We start from the raw sequence: 21,747 nt of genomic DNA, 5'->3' as shown, positions 1-21,747 counted from the left end.
GACCCCAGGACAGACACCTGACTGAGAAGCAAAGTTAGGAAGCAGCCTGGAATCCAGGAAAAGAGGCAAGATTGCTAAGGCACCTGCACGGCTCTGATTCAAAGGTTGTCAGTCTTCTTTGGCTCTGGCTGCACAACTCACCTGCTCACAGCCAAGCCCTTTCCTAGGGCTGGGACAAGGAATTGCTACATGCAGGATTACCTGGGGGAAAAACCAGAGGCTCACTTTTGTCTCTTCCGGCAATTAAAAGGACTGGGCGTCAGGAAGGGGGAGGAGAGAGCTTCCCTCCATAAATGGTCCCACCCCTAGGCAAGGTGGCTCACTTTAGCAGGTAGCAACTAGGGAGTGTGCACCTGCCACCGGTCGAGCTCAGCCACACTGTAAAAAGAAGCAAGGCAGGGCTTGCCAAGGGAGTGAGTGAACCATGGACAGATTGAACTGCCTGAGCTTCTTCAAGTGCAAAGACAAGGAGGTAGGTGTCTGGAAGCTTTCGGAGGTATAGTGGGGGGCAGAGAGGGAAAACAAGAGGAGGGAGTGTCACAGTTTTTGCTTTCTGTAGCTGTTCCTTTTTTATACATTTCTTTTCAACACTTTTCAAGTATGTCTGATACATTCTCACAAAGTCGACTTGAAAAACAACTTTTATGCTGGTAGTTAGGACACTTAGGAGCACCTCAACCTGTACCTTGGGAACACCCGCAGAATGCCGTTCTATGTCTTTCTCTACACTGCATTCATATGCTGCAGGGAAATACAAAAATGTAGTTACTGTCCTTATCTGACCCTAGGAGCATTCCATACTCAAGCAGCTAACAGATTGGGAGAGAATCCCTCCCCAAGTAGAGAGAGATAGAGAGAGAGAGAGAGAGAGAGAGAGAGAGAGAGAGAGAGAGAGAGAGAGTTGCTCCACCTGGTGGGACAGGAAAATTTGTGTCTGCATATCATTCTGTGATTTTAAGCAAACACTGATTATGTGCTCTAAGGCAGGGTAGAAGATGTCAATATCTAAAAAGTGTATGGATTACAAAAAGTGTATGAACTAATTTTTCATTAGATGCTATATCTGATACTTCTCAATGATCTGCTATAATCCCAGGAATGCTGATTCTTCTTAATTTATACTCAAAAATTTTGTATTTGACACTTGACTTGTCTACTTTTGTTTGTCCTTCATGTCGTGACATTAAATTTGGAATGATTTTAGCTGAAGGGACAGTAAAATCATCTGTTTTTTTTTTGTTTTAATTTGATCTTTTTGCTTTAATTTGAAGAAGCAAATGTTAAGTAAAAGTACATACCAGAAGAAATCTTCTTAGCTTTATCTATGGGTGAATCACTCTGATCTTCAAGGCTAAGCAGGGTTGGGCCTGATAAAGACTTGGATGGGAGAAATCTCTTGATTTTGAAAACAATTCCCCATGAACTTTCACCCTCCCCTTTTGTATCTCTGTGGAATTGTGCTTCTGTGGAATGTGTAAGAGAAAGGGAAGATATTGATATTTTTTTCTTTTTTAGAAAGTGACAGCTTCATCCGAGAACTTCCATGTTGGGGAAAATGATGAAAACCAGGACCGTGGTAACTGGTCCAAAAAATCAGATTATCTTCTTTCTATGGTTGGATATGCAGTTGGATTGGGAAATGTGTGGAGATTCCCATATCTGACTTATACCAATGGTGGAGGTAGGCTTTTCCTTCCTTCTTTTTCCTCCAGTAGGATGCTACTTAACATATATATGTATGTTATATTTTATGTAATAGAACATATATAAGTGTATATAATATTCTTAAAGAATGTCACACATGTATATAATGAAATTGATGAGCTAAAGAAAGGTATTTTGAGTTAGTAAAAAGGATGAAAAACAAGCAAAACATTTATTAATGGACTGTGAGCTACTGACTCACGTTTGGAAACTGCTTCAGAAAACTCTCAGACATAAACCTGATAAAAGTATTACATGCAGTACTTCTCAGTTGGTTTGAGATACCATATAATCTTCAGCTAGGACTTCCAAAAATATCTCCAGACTCAAGTTGAGCTTTGCTTAAGTTAGAAGTATGAAAAGGCAGGGAAATCTAGGTCGTTTGTAAAAGCCCAAGTAACTTGTTTGCTTAGCTAGAGTAAGACATTTGTATAACTTCAGTGTGAACAGAAGTGGTTATGACTTAATTTTTAGGTTGCAATATTCAGTTACATATATTTCAAATTCCATTGACCATGTAGAATATAAATACAATAAAATTTAGTTCAAAGACTTATTGTCTTTTTGTTTCAAAAATAATACTTTTTATACCTTGTAGATTGTTAAGGTAGGCTCAGTAAAAGTATAAAAATAACAAAGGCAACACACACAGCAAAAGAAAATGATTGCACAATTCTCTGGGAATGTGGAAATAGCTTTTCACTCACACTATTTTAACTTACTTGTGATTACAGGTTCTGTTAGAAGTACAGAGGTGCCATGTGCTTGTATTTCATAATTGAATACCATTGAAATTTTGCCAGTATAATTATTTTTCTCTTGGCGTAATAAGAATTTGTGTGGTGATGTTTCAACCACATTTCTTGTTAATTGAGTGTATTAAACCATTCACGCCAGCCCTTAGAGGCTCAAGAAAGGAGCTCCGTTTATTAAGCACTTAAGGTGTGGGTAGCTTAAATTCCCCCATCTAGAAATTAGGTCATCCAGTAATGGTTTTGAAGTAAGTATTAGCTGGCAAATGAGTCAATAATGACAATCTTTTTGTTGTCTGTACCTAAGGCTCCTTTGAGTTTTTTTTTAATTAATTAATTTATTTTATTAATTACAGTTTGTTCACTTTGTATCCCAACTGTAGCCCTTCCCTTGTTCTCTCCCAATCCCACCCTTCCTCCCTATTTTCCACCCATGTCCCTTTCCCAGTCCACTGATAGGGGAGGTCCTCCTCCCGTACATCTGATCCTAGTCTATCAGGTCTCATCAGGAGTGACTGCATTGTCTTCCTCTGTGGCCTGGTAAAGCTCTTCCTCCCTCAGGGGGAGGTGATCAAAGAGCAGGCCACTGAGTTCATGTCAAAGACAATCCTGGTCCCATTACTAGGGAACCCACTTGGTCACTGAGCTGCTTATAATTGTGTTTACAATAAGATATACCTTGTGACTTGATATCATAGATTCATCCAATAATCACCACAAAGTTCTAGGAAATGAATTAAAGTAATTTAGAGTATTTCAAAATATAATACAAATGAAATAATCTTATTTTTTCATATGCTATTGTCTGTTTTTCTCCTGTTTCCTCTAAAAGTTAATATGGCAAAATAAAGATCACATCATTTGTGTAATAGATAATTTACATTCTTTAAATATTTTTAAAATTCATGAGCAGCAAGGGAAGCACTTAGGAAAAATTGTAACAGAATAAATAAAATGTAATAATCCTGATGCCTGCCTGCATTTATTGAGTACTGTCTTGTTTTTGTTAACTGTTGCCAAGACTTCTAGATTGTTTCATTAGCACATTTGACATTATGTCTCTATTTCAGTTTATAACCTGGCATACATTCAATTGAGAAATATTAATGTCCCATAATATTTGAAAGTGAAAGAAAAAGGTTTAAAAGGTGGAGGGGCTGATATTCTTATGTAGGAGACTGGTTCTTTTGATAGTGGAAGTTAACTGAATACGTTTTAAAAGGTTAGAGTCTTCTAACAAAACCAATACATTTCTTCTTAACAAGGAATAAAGAGCCTTGTGACTATTAAGAGAATTATGAATTTAATTGCAGTAATTTGCATTGTGAATCGTACATATCATTTATATCCTATGTTTTAAAAATAAGCCATGTATTGTTAAAAAGAAAAGGAAAGGAGGGGAACTAACACTAAAAACATGTCACATGTACTTGCAGAGCTGCTACTGTTTAATCAGTAAATTAGTAAATTTGATTAGTAACTGCCAAAGGCCCATCACTTGAACTTTTAACAGAAACGGAGTTGGTATTACTTTCCCATTTTATAAGCAAAAAAAGGTTCACAGGTTAGCAAACTTCTCTAGGTAAAGTAAATAAAAGATGGTAGAGCCAGCATTTTAAAAAGTATATTTATCTGGCCCTGTAATCTCTGATTTCTCAGCTACACTAGCTGACTTTTTATAAGCTATTGTTTTTTAATAATTGTAGTAACTCCATTAGGTAACATTTGTATTCCCACTTGATTAATGTAAAATCCAAAGTCAATACAATTCAGTTCTTTCAACTAAAAGATAATACATTTTGGACCTCAAATGAGATCACTGGAATTCTGTTGTATTAGGACAAGACTTTCAAAGATAATAATATATGTATCATTTTGCTTTTTAGGTGCTTTCTTGATACCCTATACAATCATGCTAGCATTGGCTGGTTTACCTTTGTTCTTTCTGGAATGTTCACTGGGACAATTTGCTAGCTTAGGTCCAGTTTCAGTTTGGCGGATTCTACCACTGTTTCAAGGTTGGTATTTAAGACTTTTCATCATCCTGACTGTTGGTCTAGGTCAGGGGTTTTCAATCTGTGGGTTACCACCCCTTGTGTCTGGGGGGAGTGTCAAATTACCCTTTCAAATGGGTTGCCTAAGACCATCTGCATATGAAATATTTGCATAATAATTCATAAAATAGCAAATTTACACTTATAAAATAGCAACAAAAGTAACTTTATGGTTGGGGGTCACCACAACATGAAAAAACGGTATTAAAGGGTTGCAGTATTAAGAAGATTGAGAACTACTGGTTTAGATGCACAAGTAACAATTTCTACTTTGAGGAAGAAAAGAGAGTTTAAAATTCTGACATGTTTGATCTCATAGAAGTTGAGCACACAATGTTTAGAGGCAGAAGTAGATAAGAAGCCATATTGGTCAAAATAGATGAGTTATACAGTTATAGTTAAGAGAAATCAATTTGTCAGGCATTGGTGGCACATGTCTTTAATACCAACACTCAGTAGGCCAAGGTATACATATAGCTCAGTGTGAGTCCAGCCTGGTCTACAGAGTGACTTCCAGGACAGCCAGGGCTACACAGAGAAACCTTGTCTTGAAGGAAGTAAAAAAATTTAAGAAAGCTACAACCTATATATCTATAAATTAGACAATAAAAAATAAAGAATCACAGCATGGTGACTTTAGTTGATGATAATATATTATATTCATATATTATAATCTCATATGTACAGATGGTAGGCCATTAATTATTCTTACAAATAAAATCGTAGTCACTCGAGGCAATGTGCTTACTAATTTAATGATTAATTCATTCCACAATATGTATTCAATTCAAACATCGCACAGTACAAGAACAATACAGTTTTCTCTTTCAATTAAAAAATACAAAAAAATTGACAAAGTTAGGGAAAGATGGTATTGCTCCTTTTTTGTATATTTTGTACACACACACGTACATATTTTTGTGCATTCACATATGTATGTGCATGCATGTAGATGGAAAGGTCAATGTCATGTATCTTTCTTAACTGCTTGGAAATGGTCTCTCAGTGAACTTGGAGCTCATTGTTTGGCTGGACAGGATGGACAGGAAGCACTAGAGAGACCCTGTCTCTACCTCCTCAGTGGTGGGATTTTAGGTGCTCTCTATTACAGCAGGCTTTTAAATGAAAAAAGAAAAGTGCTGTCAATAAAACTTAGATAATGTACTCCTTTATAGCTATAACAAACACTTTACTCATAGAGTTACCTCCCAAACCTTCAAATGTTAAATTTTCTTTTTACTTGGATGCACATATAGGAAGGGCTAGGAAGGACATTAAGGAGATGGTTACCAGGGTGCAATTACTTGGCAATTTTTACCTTATGAATTATTTTGTCACATAGCCCTGTTGTTCATTAACTGCAAGGTTCTGGATTTTAAATTTTTTATTATTTTATTTTATGTATCTGTGTACATGAGTGTATGCAACAAGTGGATGAATGCCTGGAGAGGCCAGAAGAGGGCATTGGACCCCATGAAAGTTAGAGTTATAGGAAGTTGTGAACCATCCAGTATAGGTGCTAAACTCTGTTCCTTTGGACGAGTATCAAGTGTTTCTTAACCACTGAACCTTCATTCCATCCCCAAGGCTTTGCCTTTTAAGATATTTCTTGTACAGTTTTGTTTTACTGTCTTTGCATATCTTTTATGAAGCTCCACTGGGAAAAGCTCAAGGTCACAAGAGTAAAGCTGGAAAAAAAATGCCTTAATGGTTGTTAAACACTGAACTTCCTTTTTGTCTGAAGACTAAATATCATTTTAACATTCACTACTCACTGAAAAGTTTTTGCAAAAGCCTCAATGTAGTATCAACAATATATGATTAATGAGGTAAACAGAATATTTTGCTGGAAAATTGGAGACCTTACTTTTAATACTAATCTTAATAATAGAAGCTATAATCAGTATGTTAAGCTGCATTCTGAACCTACTGAGTGGTAGAACTCTTGGAAATTTAAAATCAGATGTTTTTTAATTTTTATATTTTTTTAAATCCTTTTTTGTCGAGATACAGGACTGTGTCCTTAAAGATGTTATATCCAAAGCTTCTTTTGCTATTTGATAATTGTTTTTTTAAATAAAGATGTAAATTTTGATGTGTGAGTCCATAGGCTATGAACATTGAAGCTTTTTAATACCTTTGTTTCCTGCTATGACGGCGATTTGCAGAGTTAATACAAAAGACCGATTGACATGGGTTTTTGTGAACTGGCCAAATCCAAGTCTTTTCCACTTGGCTGTAGTAACCTTTCTCACCATCTGAAAAACATTCTCCAAAAGCCAAACGTCAAATTGTTTTATCTTTGGGAAGAAGAATCAGGGGTGATGGCTTGCAGTTTATGAGTACTCTCTGCTCTTCCAAAGGATCCGAGTTTGGTTTCGAGCACCAACATTGGTAATTCCAGCTCCAGGGCATCCAATGCCTCTATCCTCTTCAGGCATATGTATTTATGTGTGCATACTCAACAGATGTACAAATGCACAAATACAATTAAAATTAATAGCAATAAATTCTTTTACATTTCGGAAGAAAGAAATTGAGAGGTTAACACTTCTCCATCACAGAAACACTTCTTCTGAATTACAACAGTTATGTGAAAAATCACTTATTTATTGTAACTTTGTGGGTACTTTGTGGAAATTAAGCTCAGGTCTTTTTATGGACCAGCAAAACAAATTTCACTTTTTAATTGTTTTGTTTTCCAGGTGTGGGAATAACGATGGTCCTGATCTCCATTTTTGTGACAATCTATTATAATGTCATAATTGCCTACAGTCTTTACTACTTGTTTGCTTCATTTCAAAGTGTACTACCATGGGCCAATTGTTCTTCTTGGGCAGACAGTAACTGTAGCAGATCACCAATAGGTATACATTTCATTGCCTTAACTTTTAAAATACTAACTCTATAATTCTGTTATATTGCTTAAATAAATTTAACTGATTAAATCATTTTCTAACAAATTTTGGTATTATTTTTATGAAAGTTAAAGCCACATGTACAAGTACATCTTGCAAACCTAAGTTCTAAGCAAGAAATAGCAAGAAATGGGAGAGGTTTTCTTTTCTTTTTTTTTTAATTTTGTTTTTTTATTCACTTGACATCCTGATTGTAGCCTGATCCCACCTTACCTCTCAGTCCCATCCTCCTTCCGCTCCCCACTCCTCTATTCCTTATCAAGTCACATAGGAACTGAGTATGTCCTCTTCCCCTGTGGCCTTACAAGACAACCCCTCCAAGTGGAAGTGATCAAAGGGTGCCAGGGAAGTCTGTGTCACATGCATTCCCTGCTTTCCTTACTTGAGGACCTATATGAAGCCTAAGTTGCCTATTGGCTACATTTTGTAGGGTCATCTAGGTCCAATGCATGCATGGTCCTTTGTTGATGCTTCAGCCTCAACAAGACCTCTGGACCATAGTTAGTTGGGTTTGTTGGCCTTCTTATGAAGCTCTTGTCATCTTCAGGTCCTTAAGACTTCCTACACAACACCCAATGTTTGGTTGTGAACCTCAGCATCTGTTTTGAGGCATTGTTGCATAGGGCCTCTCAGACAACTCTGACAGGCTCCTGTCTGCAGTCTTAGCCAAGTATTATTCATAGTGTCAGGGGTTGGCACTCACCCAAAGAGTGAGTCTTTGGCTGGGCCAGGCATTGGTTGGGCATTCCTCAATCTCTGCTCTATCTTTATCCCTGCACGTCTTTATAGGCAGGTTAAAATTTGGGTCAAAGCTTTTGTGGGTGGTTTGGTAAATTGTAGTAGTGAAGAATAGGTGCTGTCAAGGTTAATATGAGACAATATAACGTTAATACTGAAGAATGTCACAGTTAAGATTATCCATTCCCATCAGAGGCTAAACTTGTGAAGCTTTAATGATTTTGAAAGGTTTAAATGGATCAGCATATCTGTACAGGTTAGCTATGTCTCATGACTGAAATTTCTGTTAAACATTAAATCACAAGTGAAATAACTGTTATTTGTTAGCAGCTATTACTATAATTATAACCACAGTTTAAATGGGTAGTTAATATTATCATCTTGGTAATAGAGAAGATTTGATAAATTGAATGTAACATAATTTATTTTGTTTGTAACTTGTTTATTCTACCTTTACCAAGTAACAATTTAGATAAGAGCTTAAGTATTTTCCATTAAAATGTTTTTCTCCACACAAAATTATTCTTCTACAACTACACATATACCTCTATGTATGTATGTATGTATGTACATAGGTATGTTTCTATTTTATTTATTTATCTATTCATTCATTCATTTTTGTAGTGACTGGCTGTAATGTGAGTACAATTACAGGAGAGTTGTTTATGAATATAAGCTGGGTAAATATCAACAACTTTACCTGTGTGAATGGTACTGAAGTTTTTCAGCCAGGACAACTTCCCAGTGAACAGTATTGGAAGTAAGTATTGATTGGCTTCTTAAACAAGTGTTATTGAAAGGTTTTATGAATCACAATGAAATATTGATCAGCTTCTTTTCCCCCATTTTATAGTTTTAATATAAGTGTATATTGTGAGATGAACATATTTTTGTTTACCAATATATTTTCTCTCATTCTAACTCACATAAAGAGAAGACAGGAGAACTATAACAAATAAATACTTCATTGGTTCAAATGTTTACCTATCTTAGGTAAATTAAATTACCTGAGAAGTTAGCTCAATGTTGACAACATATCTTTTACAAGTTAGTTGTTCAGTGCATTGCAAGTAATGCTTTACTAATAATTACTAGTTAAATATTAATATTAGGTAATTATAGAGGAAATGAGATCTATTGGCACATAAAGGTGCCTGCTGCCAAGGCAGCCAATCTGAATTTGATGCATGGAACCCACATGAGAGAAGGAGAGGACTCCAGAAAGTTGTCCTCTGACTACCACCCATGTGCACTGGAATGTACATCCACACACATCCACACACACACAGTAGAACATTTGAATATAATAAGCAAACTTTAATGATAAACAATTAGTGTCTGGAAAGATGACTCAAAATTTAAGAGCATTCACTGTTCTTGCAGAGGACCAGATTTTCGTTCACACATGGTGGCTCATAACTCTTAACTCCAATGCTAGAAGATCCAATGCCCTCTTTTAGCCTCCATGGGCACCAGACATGCATATGGCTCATGTATACATATGCAGTCAAAACACTAATACACATAAAATAAAAATCTTAAATATAATAATCACCAGTTTTACACTCAAGGCTCAGGGAACATTTCAGAAGGGGACTGCACAAAGGATTGTTAACAGGGCCCAGCCCCTACAATGGCCAGGCCTTGCAGAGGAGAAAAGGACTTGACAAGGGAAGAGTGAGTCAGGCGTCGGGGTTGGGGAAATCTTGCATCCGGACTGACCAGCAGTTGGGGTGCTGTTTAATTTATACAGAAATTAGTAAGTAGGGATATATTTATGTCCTCTTGATCATAAATTTGGTCATAATTGATAAACTGTGACATAGCAGAATTATCTTTTACAGTAATTTTCTCTCATCATCCCCATAACCCAACTTTTACTAGTCTTGTAGTTTCATGGGCACTAAGCAGAAAGAACATCTCCAAGCCAGCCTGGGCAGATTGTCATCTCCTAAGAAGTAGTATATTATCAACTTTAAGTGGTAAGAGGCTAATTGTCATTAGGCCCATGAAAAATCTTCAGGACAAAGCTGCTGAAGTTTATTTCAATTTTTGGTATAATACAATGTATATATATATATATATATGTATGTGTGTGTGTATGTATATATGTATCTGTAAATTTTACTTATATGTCTAATTTTGGTATTATTTTGTTTCTTGGTAAAATGACACCACCATCATCCTGCACAAGCTAACTTTTCTAAGAAAGAAGGGTCTTAATACTTTAATACTTCATTCTTTTATCATTTATTCACATCATTATTTGTCCATCAGTAGTAGGAAGAGGCTTTTAATTTGATCTGCTTCCAAGTTCTCTAACCTGCTGTTTATTTTTTAAGTTTACTTTGTTCTTATTATCTTGTTCCTGAGTAAGTGCATGGGCAGATGTTCCAATAGTAACTTGGAGTCAGAGCCTCAAAAGGCTGTCTCTGGCATCTTTATTTGAGTCACACCTCCATGGTGGAAGAAAGACCTTCAAGTAGGACCAGAGAATGTTATTTCTCTAGAAGTAGGAGGAATAATATGCTTAGAAATTTCCTGGGAAAGCTTAGAAGCAGTATTCCTGGTAGAAGTCATAAACGATTCATAAGAAATTTCCCATCAATCCAGTATTCCCAAGTTGTACAAATATTAAAAGTCCCCCAAACATGCAACACATGAGAATCAAGACCAAAAGTGGAAGACTGCACCACAGTGATTGCATCATTCATCTCATCTTTGCTTGATCTTTGTCAAGCAACTGTTCCCATTAGGTATGGCTGTGTCAGCAAAAGGATCAGGTAGTTTATTTTTCTGTGAAATTATGTCTCCTTGCAAAATCAGAAGCTACACCTATGAAGCTTCAGTGACATAACTACACAAAAATGAGCTGAACAGGGATGAAACCAGTAGACATGCCAAAGTGGAGGAGGAAATGCCGATATGGTCTCAACCCTACAAAATGTACCATAGGGAACTGAGTAAAGCTCAAAGCAGAAAAGGTGGTCTTTCTCAGGAAAGAACACTGTAGTTGGTTGTTCAGTGCCAAATACTCAGACACAACATGGTATTACAAAAGCATTACAATGCTTTTATGACTAGTACTGTGATCAACTTGTCACTGTAGTTGTCTCTTGGACCTCCTGATAACATTTCTATTTAATACACACCAAATAGTGGGGATGCTATAGGATATGGTAGATATTTTAATGTAATAATTATTTTGAGGAAGCTAAATAATGTTTTCTCAACATGATACTTTAACATTCTGAGTTTTTAAACATTTCCAAACATCATGCTAAAAATTGGTATTCTGATTAAGTTTATTATTGTAGATTATGTGTGTTTGTGTGAGCAGGCATATGTGTGGTGTGTGTATGTGTGTGTGTGTGTGTGTGTGTGTGTACATGTACATATGGGTGCCTACAAAAACTGTAGGAATCAGATCTCTCTGGAGCCAGAGTTACAGGTAGTGAGACACATGATATTGGTGCTGGGAACCAAATTCAGATCCTCTGGAAGAGTGGAATGTACTCTTAACTTTGAACCATCTCTCTAGTTTCATAATTGGAATTATAGATCTATGCATGTTACTCTGGGAAATAATGGAAGTTAACAGAAAATTATTGAATATATAAATAATCAGGCCCTTTCAGTTTGAATATATGTACACGTTTGAATAAGTAAATACATAATGCAATGTTAAATGTCTTATTTGTGAATTTATTTTGAGAAAACACCATATTGAGTCACAAGAAGCTACCAGATAAAAGTTTAATTTATTTATGTAAAGGAGATGAAAATGTTGGCAGAAAATCATGACTAAAACCTTATTTTAGGTGCTTGAAATTTAGGCTGACTTTTGGTAACCTTGAAGTTCAAAGCCTGCCTTTTGAAGGAATAATATTTGTCTTATCATACAACATTGTCTATCAGTAAGAGGCTTACAAGTCTAAGATGCAATACTTTGAATACCCTTTCGATGAAACACATTACAAAGCCCATTTTTTAAAGCAAAGACAACTGATCCTGTGCTTACAGAAGGTCTTATGTGTTTCAGTAAAGTGGCACTTCAGCAGTCAAGTGGAATGGATGAAACTGGAGTAATTGTATGGTATTTAGCACTTTGTCTTCTTCTCGCTTGGCTCATAGTTGGAGCAGCACTGTTTAAAGGAATCAAATCCTCTGGCAAGGTAAGTTGGAAGACACTTTAATGATGTAGCTGCCAACTTCATTGTAGTTCCATCAAATATTATTAGTGTGTATTTGTATAAGAACATTCAAACCGTGAAAGCTTTTCTACATAAAACATTCTAGTTTTAAGCATATTCATAGAATCAATGCTATTATAAAAACAAAGAAATAATAATATAAGCCTTGTCCAGTTGCTTGAATCTCTGACCCTAGTAGCTGAGATGACATTCTGGGGCTTGAAACTGTGGTTTTAAATTTTTTGTTCCAGGTTGAATAATGTGATGTTAGCTGTAGAATGTTTTCTAGGATAATAGTATCAGTTGAAGACGCAGAAAAAAATCTGTAATCATTCTTTTGAATTAATCTTTCCCAATGGAGTAAGAATATTCTGTCATTGAAGAGTCCTCTTCTGAGAAACATTTTGCTTTTTCGTCTTCATATATTTTTTATAAAGAGAGCCTAGTTGCAACTTAAAAGAAAAGCACAAATATTTTCCTATGAAGAATTGCATACTACCCAGAAAAGCATAATTAAACATGTTTTTAACTGACCAGAGCGATGCTCCCTAAAAGTTCAAGGACAGTAATAATTGCAGAAACATCATTGTCCTTAGCATGTTAAATAATGTGAGTGCAATAACATATGCTGTTTCTTTGAAAAAGTACTACAAATATTTCAAACCTGGTGGAAACTTTCTTATATGTTCCATTTGTATATTTTTGAAACCGTTAGTTCCTTTATGATGTAATAAGTTTTTATACAGAAGTCTATTAAAAGCAATTTAATCAGGCAAGTGGTATTTATTGGGTTATTGGATGATGTATTTAAATTATTTTCATAAGCACATTATCAAACATAAGATATCTGTGGATCAAAGAAATTACATGTTATTGTATAGCTAGCCTCAAGAGCAATTGGTTCGTTTGAAAGCCTTTATCATTTAACACAGGAGTAGTGTACGATGTATATGTCATCAATCTCTCTTAATGGTAGCTTTAAATAACAAGTGTTCAGGATGCTCTGTATTCACTTTAGTGAAGCTTTCAGGAGATCTGGACATGAAGACTGAATATATGGAGACTGAATATATGAATATTACCAGTTTTATATTTCTCATCCCAGTGCAAAAGTTTACTGAAAGGAGATATTCAGTTCCCTCAGGCATTTATAAAGAACCACTTAGGACAACACTTCCTCTAGTTCCCAAGTGATCTGTGTTGATATATTGTTTGTGTACAGCATGAACCTTACAAATACTGCTATCTACATTAAAGCATTTTTTAAATAAGTCCATTTTGGTGTGGTGAGAACAGAGAAAGGAAATTATGCTAAATTGTATCAATATTATTGGAGTTATTTACCTTTAGATAACTAGAGTAAATTATTTCACTAATTGCAACTGCCTACTAATTTTGCTTATAGATAATTATATACCATGATTTTAAAGTGGCATTGACTTTTAGTTGTTCTATTTGGAAGGTGGTATATTTTACAGCTCTTTTCCCATATGTGGTCCTCCTCATTCTGTTAATAAGAGGAGCAACTTTGGAGGGTGCATCAAAAGGCATTTCGTATTACATTGGAGCACAGTCAAATTTCACAAAACTCAGAGAAGCCGAGGTAAGACTTAATTTAGATTTAACATTATTCAAGAAGTTAAAACTTAAAACCAAATATAGAAGAAGGTGTGTGTATGTGTGTGTGTGTGTGTGTGTGTGTATATATATATATATATATATATATATACATACACTTATATTTGGTTTTAAATATATATATATACATACATTATATATATACATGTTGTATATATACATGGTTGTATATATATACATATATATATATGTATATATATATATATATACATGTTATAGTATAGTATTTTACAAAAGCATATGCAATTAAACAATTAGAGTTTCTACCCACTAGGACATCTGATTAAGTTATGTAATGGCACTAATTCTATCATTGGAAACATGAACAATTTTAGCAATATTCTTAAAACTCATTGTATTAATATAACTTGTTCTATTTGACCAACAACTTTTGGGTTTACTATTTTGAGTAAAGGGATATTTTATACCTTAACAAGTTCAAATTAAAAGCTAGGATTATAAAACTTATTGAACACTTTTAATAGCTTTAAAGAATACTAAAAAAATGTTTGATGATCTAACATAAATTTGGTTACCTTGAAAGTTAATATGTCAAATATATGATTGAGTTTTGCTCAGTGAAGTATAGATTTAGAACGCAAACTTGACATGGATTAAGTAATCCAGAAATAAAACCATTTCTTGTTCTAGAAAAGCAACCATGTATTAAATATAATTTGAAGTCTGTTCCCTTTAAAAATTTATTTATTTTGTGTTTTGAGGGGACACATAAGACATGGTGCACATACGGTAGAAATCAAGGCAATTTTAGGGCATTGGTTCTTTCCTTCCATTATGTCAGTTATGGGTAACTTGGGTCATCAGGCTTAAGAGTAAGTGCTCTTATTATTCTCTTTAGCCCTGCAAAACTCTCTTCTAAATTTAGCCTATTTACAGACAATGGTATATCATGGGCACATGACACAAACACACACACACACACATATGTCTATGTATGTATCTACACACAAATGCATCTCCCTTCATACTGACCCACTATAATCTAGCATGAAAGGTGTGTTTTGAAGACCCAGTGATATTTTACTCCCTCAGAAACTTGCTTCAATTGAAATAACATTCAATTAAAATTTGTTTTTAGAGTCTATATAATAAACTAAATCACTATATGATCATTTCTCATAATAAAAATTATGGAACATCTTTCTGGTTATTGTTGTTATTGCTCATACCTACCAATGAGTTAAAGAGGTTAAATTGAAGTAACAAGGGATGAATGATTTGGGTTTATATTTTTTCTTTTTAATTCTATAACCAGAATTGTTAATAATATACAGCCATGCTATTCAACCTGCCTTCCACTGCCCAGTGTGATGTTACAAGAACTGAAAAGACATTTTTGATCAAATATAAATCTCCTCTGTTATTTCAAATCTGCATAAGTAGATTTTTTTTTCTTTTTTTCTCTTTCCAAAGAATTCAAATCTTAAAATAGATAAAGCTTAATAGATATCTTACTTAACCATTTAGCTTTAACAGAGATAAAGGAAGGCAAAACTGTGACATCAGTAATGATTAAAGGAGTGGAATTAGACAAACAGCACAGGGTCAGGGTGGGCTGTCTAGTAACATTCTTGCTAAGAATTAGTGAGGTTTTAATGTCACATTATAATCAATAGAATTTCAATCAAATTCCCAACACAGATATAAAGTGTGGAGAAACTGTCATGCTGGACACAAACGGTATTGCAAAAGTACTATAAGGCTGTAGTATTTAAAATAATGTGCTTTTAGCATTGGAACAGATATACAGATAGGTGGTACAGGATACTAAACTCAAAAATACAAATATGCAGAAATAAAGCTTGGTAGGTAGCAGAAGTAGCAACTCATTTCAAACAGGAAAGGATGCATACATGGCTGTCATTGATGTCTAATTTATACAATTTATAATGTCAATTATTCTTAAATAATTTAAATTACCATGAAGTGGAAATATGTTACATAAATTATGTGTAACATTTATGTAATTAATATATGTAACAAATTTCATGAGAATTGAAAAATTTTAAAGTGAAAGTAAAACTGTTTCATTTAGAGTGCATAACCTCGAGACAAGTTTTTTGTTTTTTTTTTTTTTTTTTTATACAACACAGATGAAGAAACACAGGTAAGGAAAGCTGAATACTTTAAGTTACATTAAACAACAATAACAAAAACACTTTGGCTCATTGATAGACACAAAAAAAAAAAAAAAAAAAAAAACAGAGAATAAACCACAGATTTGGAGGTGGGGGGGAACTCTCAAGATATACAGCACAGAGAATTCAATTCAAGCTTAGAATTCAGTTTCAAAAATGAGTTCCTGGGTGTGGTGTGGTATGCATAACTTAAATTCCACCACTTTAGAGGCAGAAGCAGACAGATCTCAATCTCTATGTATGGTATTCTAGGTCATTCTGATCTACACAAAACCCATTTCATTGAGAGAGAGAGAGAGAGAAAGAAAGAGACTTCCTAGAAATCAAATAAAGCAAATAGTACATGAAAATGTGAATTATGTCAACAGAAATTTTACAAAAGTCCTGGAAAAATTTTAATTTTTGATATGTAATGAGTGTAATCAAAGTGCTTAATTCAAAACACTTAGATTAGGTCAAATGAAAAATTCTGACCAAATGTTACCAATACATTTGATCAGTGGTTCTCAACTTTACAAATACTATGACTCTTCAAAGTTCCCCATGTTGTGGTCACCTCCCAACGATAAAATTATTTTATTTGCTACTTAATAACTGTAATTGTGATACTGTTATGAATATCTCATAGGCAATCCCCAAAGTGGTTATGATCCACAGATTGTGAACCACTGCTATAGAGGAATGATTGATAATTTATTTTCAGCTGGTGAGAGGGCTAAGTAATGGAAACATTCTGGAGATAACCTGGTAAGATTCAGTAAAAGATAAGATGCACAGCATCTTTTATATTACACATTCTCACCTACATGAGCAGTGTTCAAAGCTATATCACAGCAAAATGTTAAGCAACCTGTTATCAGCCAACAGGAGAAAGAATAAGTTGCAATATTTACAGTGGAGTATAGAGAAGTGGAAAAATGATTAAATGACATGTATTCTCATTTTTAAGTGTTTATTTATATTTTACAATTTTGTATGCATATACCAAGCATACTGAACACCTTTACTCCTTATCTTCCTACCATCCCTGTCCACTCATCTTCCTGTCAGAGTTCTCATATATGCATGTCTATTCAGAATGACATATTATCAGTTAAACCACATTTACTTGTCTCTAGTCTTTAATTCTGAAATTACAGAAATATATATTACATCAAATTAAAATTTTATGTGGCCCTATTTGATAATGGTTAAATAACATGATGCTAAACTGTAAAGGCCAGTTCTGTAAATTTACATGCAGCATTCTTTTATGAACTCTAAACATTCAAAGCTAAATGTAAAAGAGACACTGACTGTCTTGGCGCATGCATTTAATCCCAAGCACTTGGGAGGCAGAGGCAGACAGATCTCTGAGTTTGAGGCCAGCCTGGTTTACAGAGCTAGTTCCAGCATGGCCAGAGTTATATAGCAATATCCTGTCTTGAAAAAAAAAAACATATAATAAATGAGGAAAGTATAAATACCAAAGTCAGAGTCACAGTTACTACTGGAGCATGGAGAAATAAACAGAGACATTAATAGCAAACAGAAAATGCATACCATTGTTTTCTTCATCTTGATGCTTGACATTTATGCATTCATTTCATTATTTTATAATATGCACTCATATATACTTGTGAACTATTTTATATGAATTAATTTTTAAAGTAGACATTTAAATTTTTTATTTTTTTTTCTTCCAGGTTTGGAAGGATGCTGCCACTCAGATATTTTATTCCCTTTCTGTGGCTTGGGGTGGCCTAGTGGCTCTGTCATCTTACAACAAGTTCAACAACAACTGTTACTCTGATGCCATTATAGTTTGTTTGACAAACTGCCTTACTAGTGTGTTTGCTGGGTTTGCTATTTTTTCTATATTGGGACACATGGCTCATATATCTGGAAAGGAAGTCTCTCAAGTTGTAAAATCAGGTATGTAAATGTGGATGCTACCAAGTCAAATTAATTGAATAGAGCTCATTTATGAAACTCTGGTACAATTTACAGTCATCTATATTTATGGTTAGAGTTATTATATTACCTTGGTGCATCTGACAATATTTATTTTAATATAAATATTCCTAGAAGATATGGGTAGACAAGAGTATTTTAGGGAAAGTTATCCAAGAAGACATAATATTGGGAACATCATTCAGTTGGTAAAGGGTTTGCCAAGCATGCACAATGCCCTGAATTTTATCTTTAGCACCTCAAAGCCAGATGTGGTATTGTTATATGCATGTAATCTTAGCACTTTGGAAATAGAGATAGGAGGATTAGAGTTATAAGACCAGCCTCATTTACAGAGAGAAACTGAGGCCAGCTGAGGTTGCATGAGACCGTGTCTAAAAAAAAAAAAAAAAAAAAAAAATGAAAAAAAAAAACCTTTTCTTTCTCGGTATTTAATTTAATCTTTAATTTAAACCACTCACCATACAATTACAGGGTTCAGGTGTTATGCTAAGAATGTTTTATGCTTTATGAGAGAAACAATTATAACCAAATTTCCCCATGTGCAATTACAATATTGAGTATGAACTTTTAAACTTATGGATATAATGTGAAGATTCAAGTGGTTCAGTGCATAGTTGTACCTATCTTTCAAAGAATCTGATTTATGAACTGTCTAGCCTTAAAGACAGTATTTAATGGATATTACTATCCAGCTAAAGACCCTTAGAAAGAGAATTCTAGGATTCTTTAAGCAGGAGCCTGTTGGAAACTTTTATTATATATTTAGTATACTATAATAGAAATATTGATGAATGGTAGAAGAATCCCTGTATTAGAAGGAAAATTAGAGATTATTTAGTATTCATTTCCTCAGAGTGCACTGATACACAGAAACACTATGCCTTGTCCAAGTGTAAATATTTAGAAAGTGATAGAGCCTAGTTTAAAGCTTATGCAATGCATTCTATGTCAGTCCTCTGGGAAGGTAGAGAAACTGAAAGTACTTAAAACCTAGGGTCACATAGAAAAATTGGAAGAAATGACAAAGTGCTTTTTTTAATTAATTTATTTGTTGTTTTTACATCCCAATTGCAACTCCTCTCCTTCCTCACCTCCTAGTCCCACTCTCCCACCCACTTCTTCCATACCACCCCCCAGTAGCTCTGCTGGGATCCAGAGGAAGGCAACAGAGTCCAAGACAGAGAGAGCCCCAACTTCAATTGTTAGGGGATCCACTTGAGGATCAAGCAGCTCATCAGCTTCATGATTCTTTTTTTTTTAATTCAATTTTTTATTTATTTATTTATTTTTTATTTTCATGAGCCCTGATAAGCTAGGGTCAGATGGAAGGGGAGGAGGACCTCCCCTATCAATGGATTTAGAGAAGAACAAGGAGGAGATGAGGGTTGGATTGGTAGGGAATGAGGGAAGGAGCTACAGCTGAGAGACAAAGTGCTTTTAAAGGTAGCATCAAATAAAATATGAGATTCCATTAAGGACTTTATTATATATACTTTTTAAGGTTATGTATGAACTTAATTATATTACTAATAATAATTCTGGGTAAATATTTGTCAAGATGGTGGAAAACTAAATTCATTACAGCTAGGCATGGTGATGAATGCCTTTAATCACACTCCTAGGAAGGCAGAGGCAGTTAGATTTCTGTGAGCTTGAGGCCAATCTGGTGTACATGGTAAGTTCCAGGACAGCCAGGACTATACAGAAAGACCCCATCTCAAATAGCAACAAGCCCAAAAATTCATTCTATACATGTATTTTTTTAGATGGTTCAATTTTATTTCATTATTATTATTATTTTTTTTACAAATTCTACAATAAGATGAACTAATCTAAGCTTTTGACATTTAAGAAATAGGTTCTTCTTCTTCACAAATCATATTCTTACTATTGTTGCTTGAGACAGGGTCCCATGAATCCCAGGCTGGCATTAAACTCAGTATAAAATGAAGGATGACATTGAACTCCTGCTCCTCCTTTCCCCCCACATCCCAATTCTGAGGACAACAGGTGTGTGACACCACACGCAATGTCAATGGTTGATTAGAGACTGGATATATGGCTCACTGGGTAAAAGCACTTGCTATGTAAGCAGGAGGAAATGAGTTCAAATCTCCCAAATCTGTGTAAGAGCATATGCATTGTATGAAAATCTGTATACCAGAACTTGGAGAGATGAGATGAAAGGATAAGAGAATCCTTTCTCATAGGCCAACTATCCAGGAATATACAGCAGAAAAAAAAAAGAGTGAGAGACCACATTTCAATAAGATAGAAAAAGTATAGGCCAACATCCAAGGTTGTCCTCAGACCTCTACATGCACTCTGTGGCTCCTGAGTTCCTGAACTCATGCATGAATGAACACACACATACATTAATACATTAAAAAAATTTAAATTCCCAAAACAACTTTTATGAAAAAAATTACTAGCAGATTAGTTTATGTCACATATTCACATTAGACTAACAATTCAAGAGTTTTCTATTATCACTTGTGTATGAGAGAGGAGAGAGAGTGAACACACATATGTGCATGTCACAGTGTTTGTGTGGAGGTCAGAGGACAACTATGGGGAATCTGTTCTCTCCTTCCACCTTGGGCTCTGGAGTTTGAACTCAGCTCATCAAGTTTGAGTGTTAAGTGCTTCTAACAAGTAAGTCAGTTCTTTGACCTCCAAGTAAAACTATAAGTTAATTGGCAAATAGTATATGTCATAGATTGTATTGCCCATTCATGATTGGGTTTTTAACAATATATTTCTTTGGAACTGCTCAAATGTGTAAATTTTTTTGGCAATTAATTTAAAATCCCACACACTTCCTTAGGATTTGATTTAGCATTCATTGCTTATCCGGAAGCTCTAGCTCAACTCCCAGGTGGTCCATTCTGGTCTGTATTATTTTTCTTCATGCTTTTAACATTGGGTCTGGATTCTCAGTTTGCTTCTATTGGTGAGTATTACTTTTGGTGCTAAAGAACTGATATTTTTTTCCTGTTTCCTTTATTTGAAAACATCCTATTTCATTATCATAGGACCTTTTAGGTGCTATTTATAATGAACTTTATGGAAAAATTATTTTAATTAGAAATCAAATATATAAAAGCACAATGTAATTGATACTCAAAAAACATTAATAATTTATTGTATTTGCTCCAGATAGGTATTTAGAGGGGAACATTTTTTTCATCACTTTGCTCAGACTTTTGTATTTATTACTTAATTCAATGTACACTACACAACATAATGTAAAAATGGCTACCATTTTCTCTTTCCTTCCTCATGTACCTGGGGACAGTTCCCTGAACAACCTCATTTCTCCCTGAAAATGGTTAATGCTTGAGAGAGTTTTAACAAAACAGTAACACATTTCTCATTTTCTTCTTAGAGGCAATCATTACCATACTGTCCTCTTTCATCCATATGTGTTTACCTGCATACACATTTGTATACAAACATATATATATATATATATATATATATATATATATATATATATATATATCAACTGAATATAAAAATATGTCCATCAGTGGTAAAATTTTAAATATTTCACCTAAATATGAAGTTTTATGGTATATAATCTACTTTAACAGGACATATGAATTTAGTTAATTGATAATATATCATCCTCT

General features: G+C 34.4%; 1 protein-coding gene across 1 annotated transcript in view; it reads left to right on the top strand.

Annotated features, from left to right (window-relative positions):
• Positions 1 to 424: 424 nt before the first annotated feature.
• Slc6a14 (solute carrier family 6 member 14) overlaps positions 425 to 21,747 on the top strand; it is a 34,167-nt gene continuing 12,844 nt past the window's right edge. The window contains exons 1-9 of the mRNA XM_055604971.1: positions 425 to 472; positions 1,516 to 1,681; positions 4,343 to 4,474; positions 7,216 to 7,377; positions 8,791 to 8,926; positions 12,209 to 12,341; positions 13,822 to 13,962; positions 17,842 to 18,070; positions 20,940 to 21,065. Coding sequence (XP_055460946.1) covers positions 425 to 472; positions 1,516 to 1,681; positions 4,343 to 4,474; positions 7,216 to 7,377; positions 8,791 to 8,926; positions 12,209 to 12,341; positions 13,822 to 13,962; positions 17,842 to 18,070; positions 20,940 to 21,065 — 1,273 coding nt within the window. The remainder of the gene's footprint in view (positions 473 to 1,515; positions 1,682 to 4,342; positions 4,475 to 7,215; positions 7,378 to 8,790; positions 8,927 to 12,208; positions 12,342 to 13,821; positions 13,963 to 17,841; positions 18,071 to 20,939; positions 21,066 to 21,747) is intronic.

Source organism: Psammomys obesus, unplaced genomic scaffold (genome assembly GCF_907164565.1).
Source record: "Psammomys obesus unplaced genomic scaffold, mPsaObe1.curated_primary_1811, whole genome shotgun sequence".
In the NCBI taxonomy this organism is placed as follows: Eukaryota; Metazoa; Chordata; class Mammalia; order Rodentia; family Muridae; genus Psammomys; species Psammomys obesus.
This window is presented reverse-complemented; position numbering and strand designations above follow the sequence as displayed.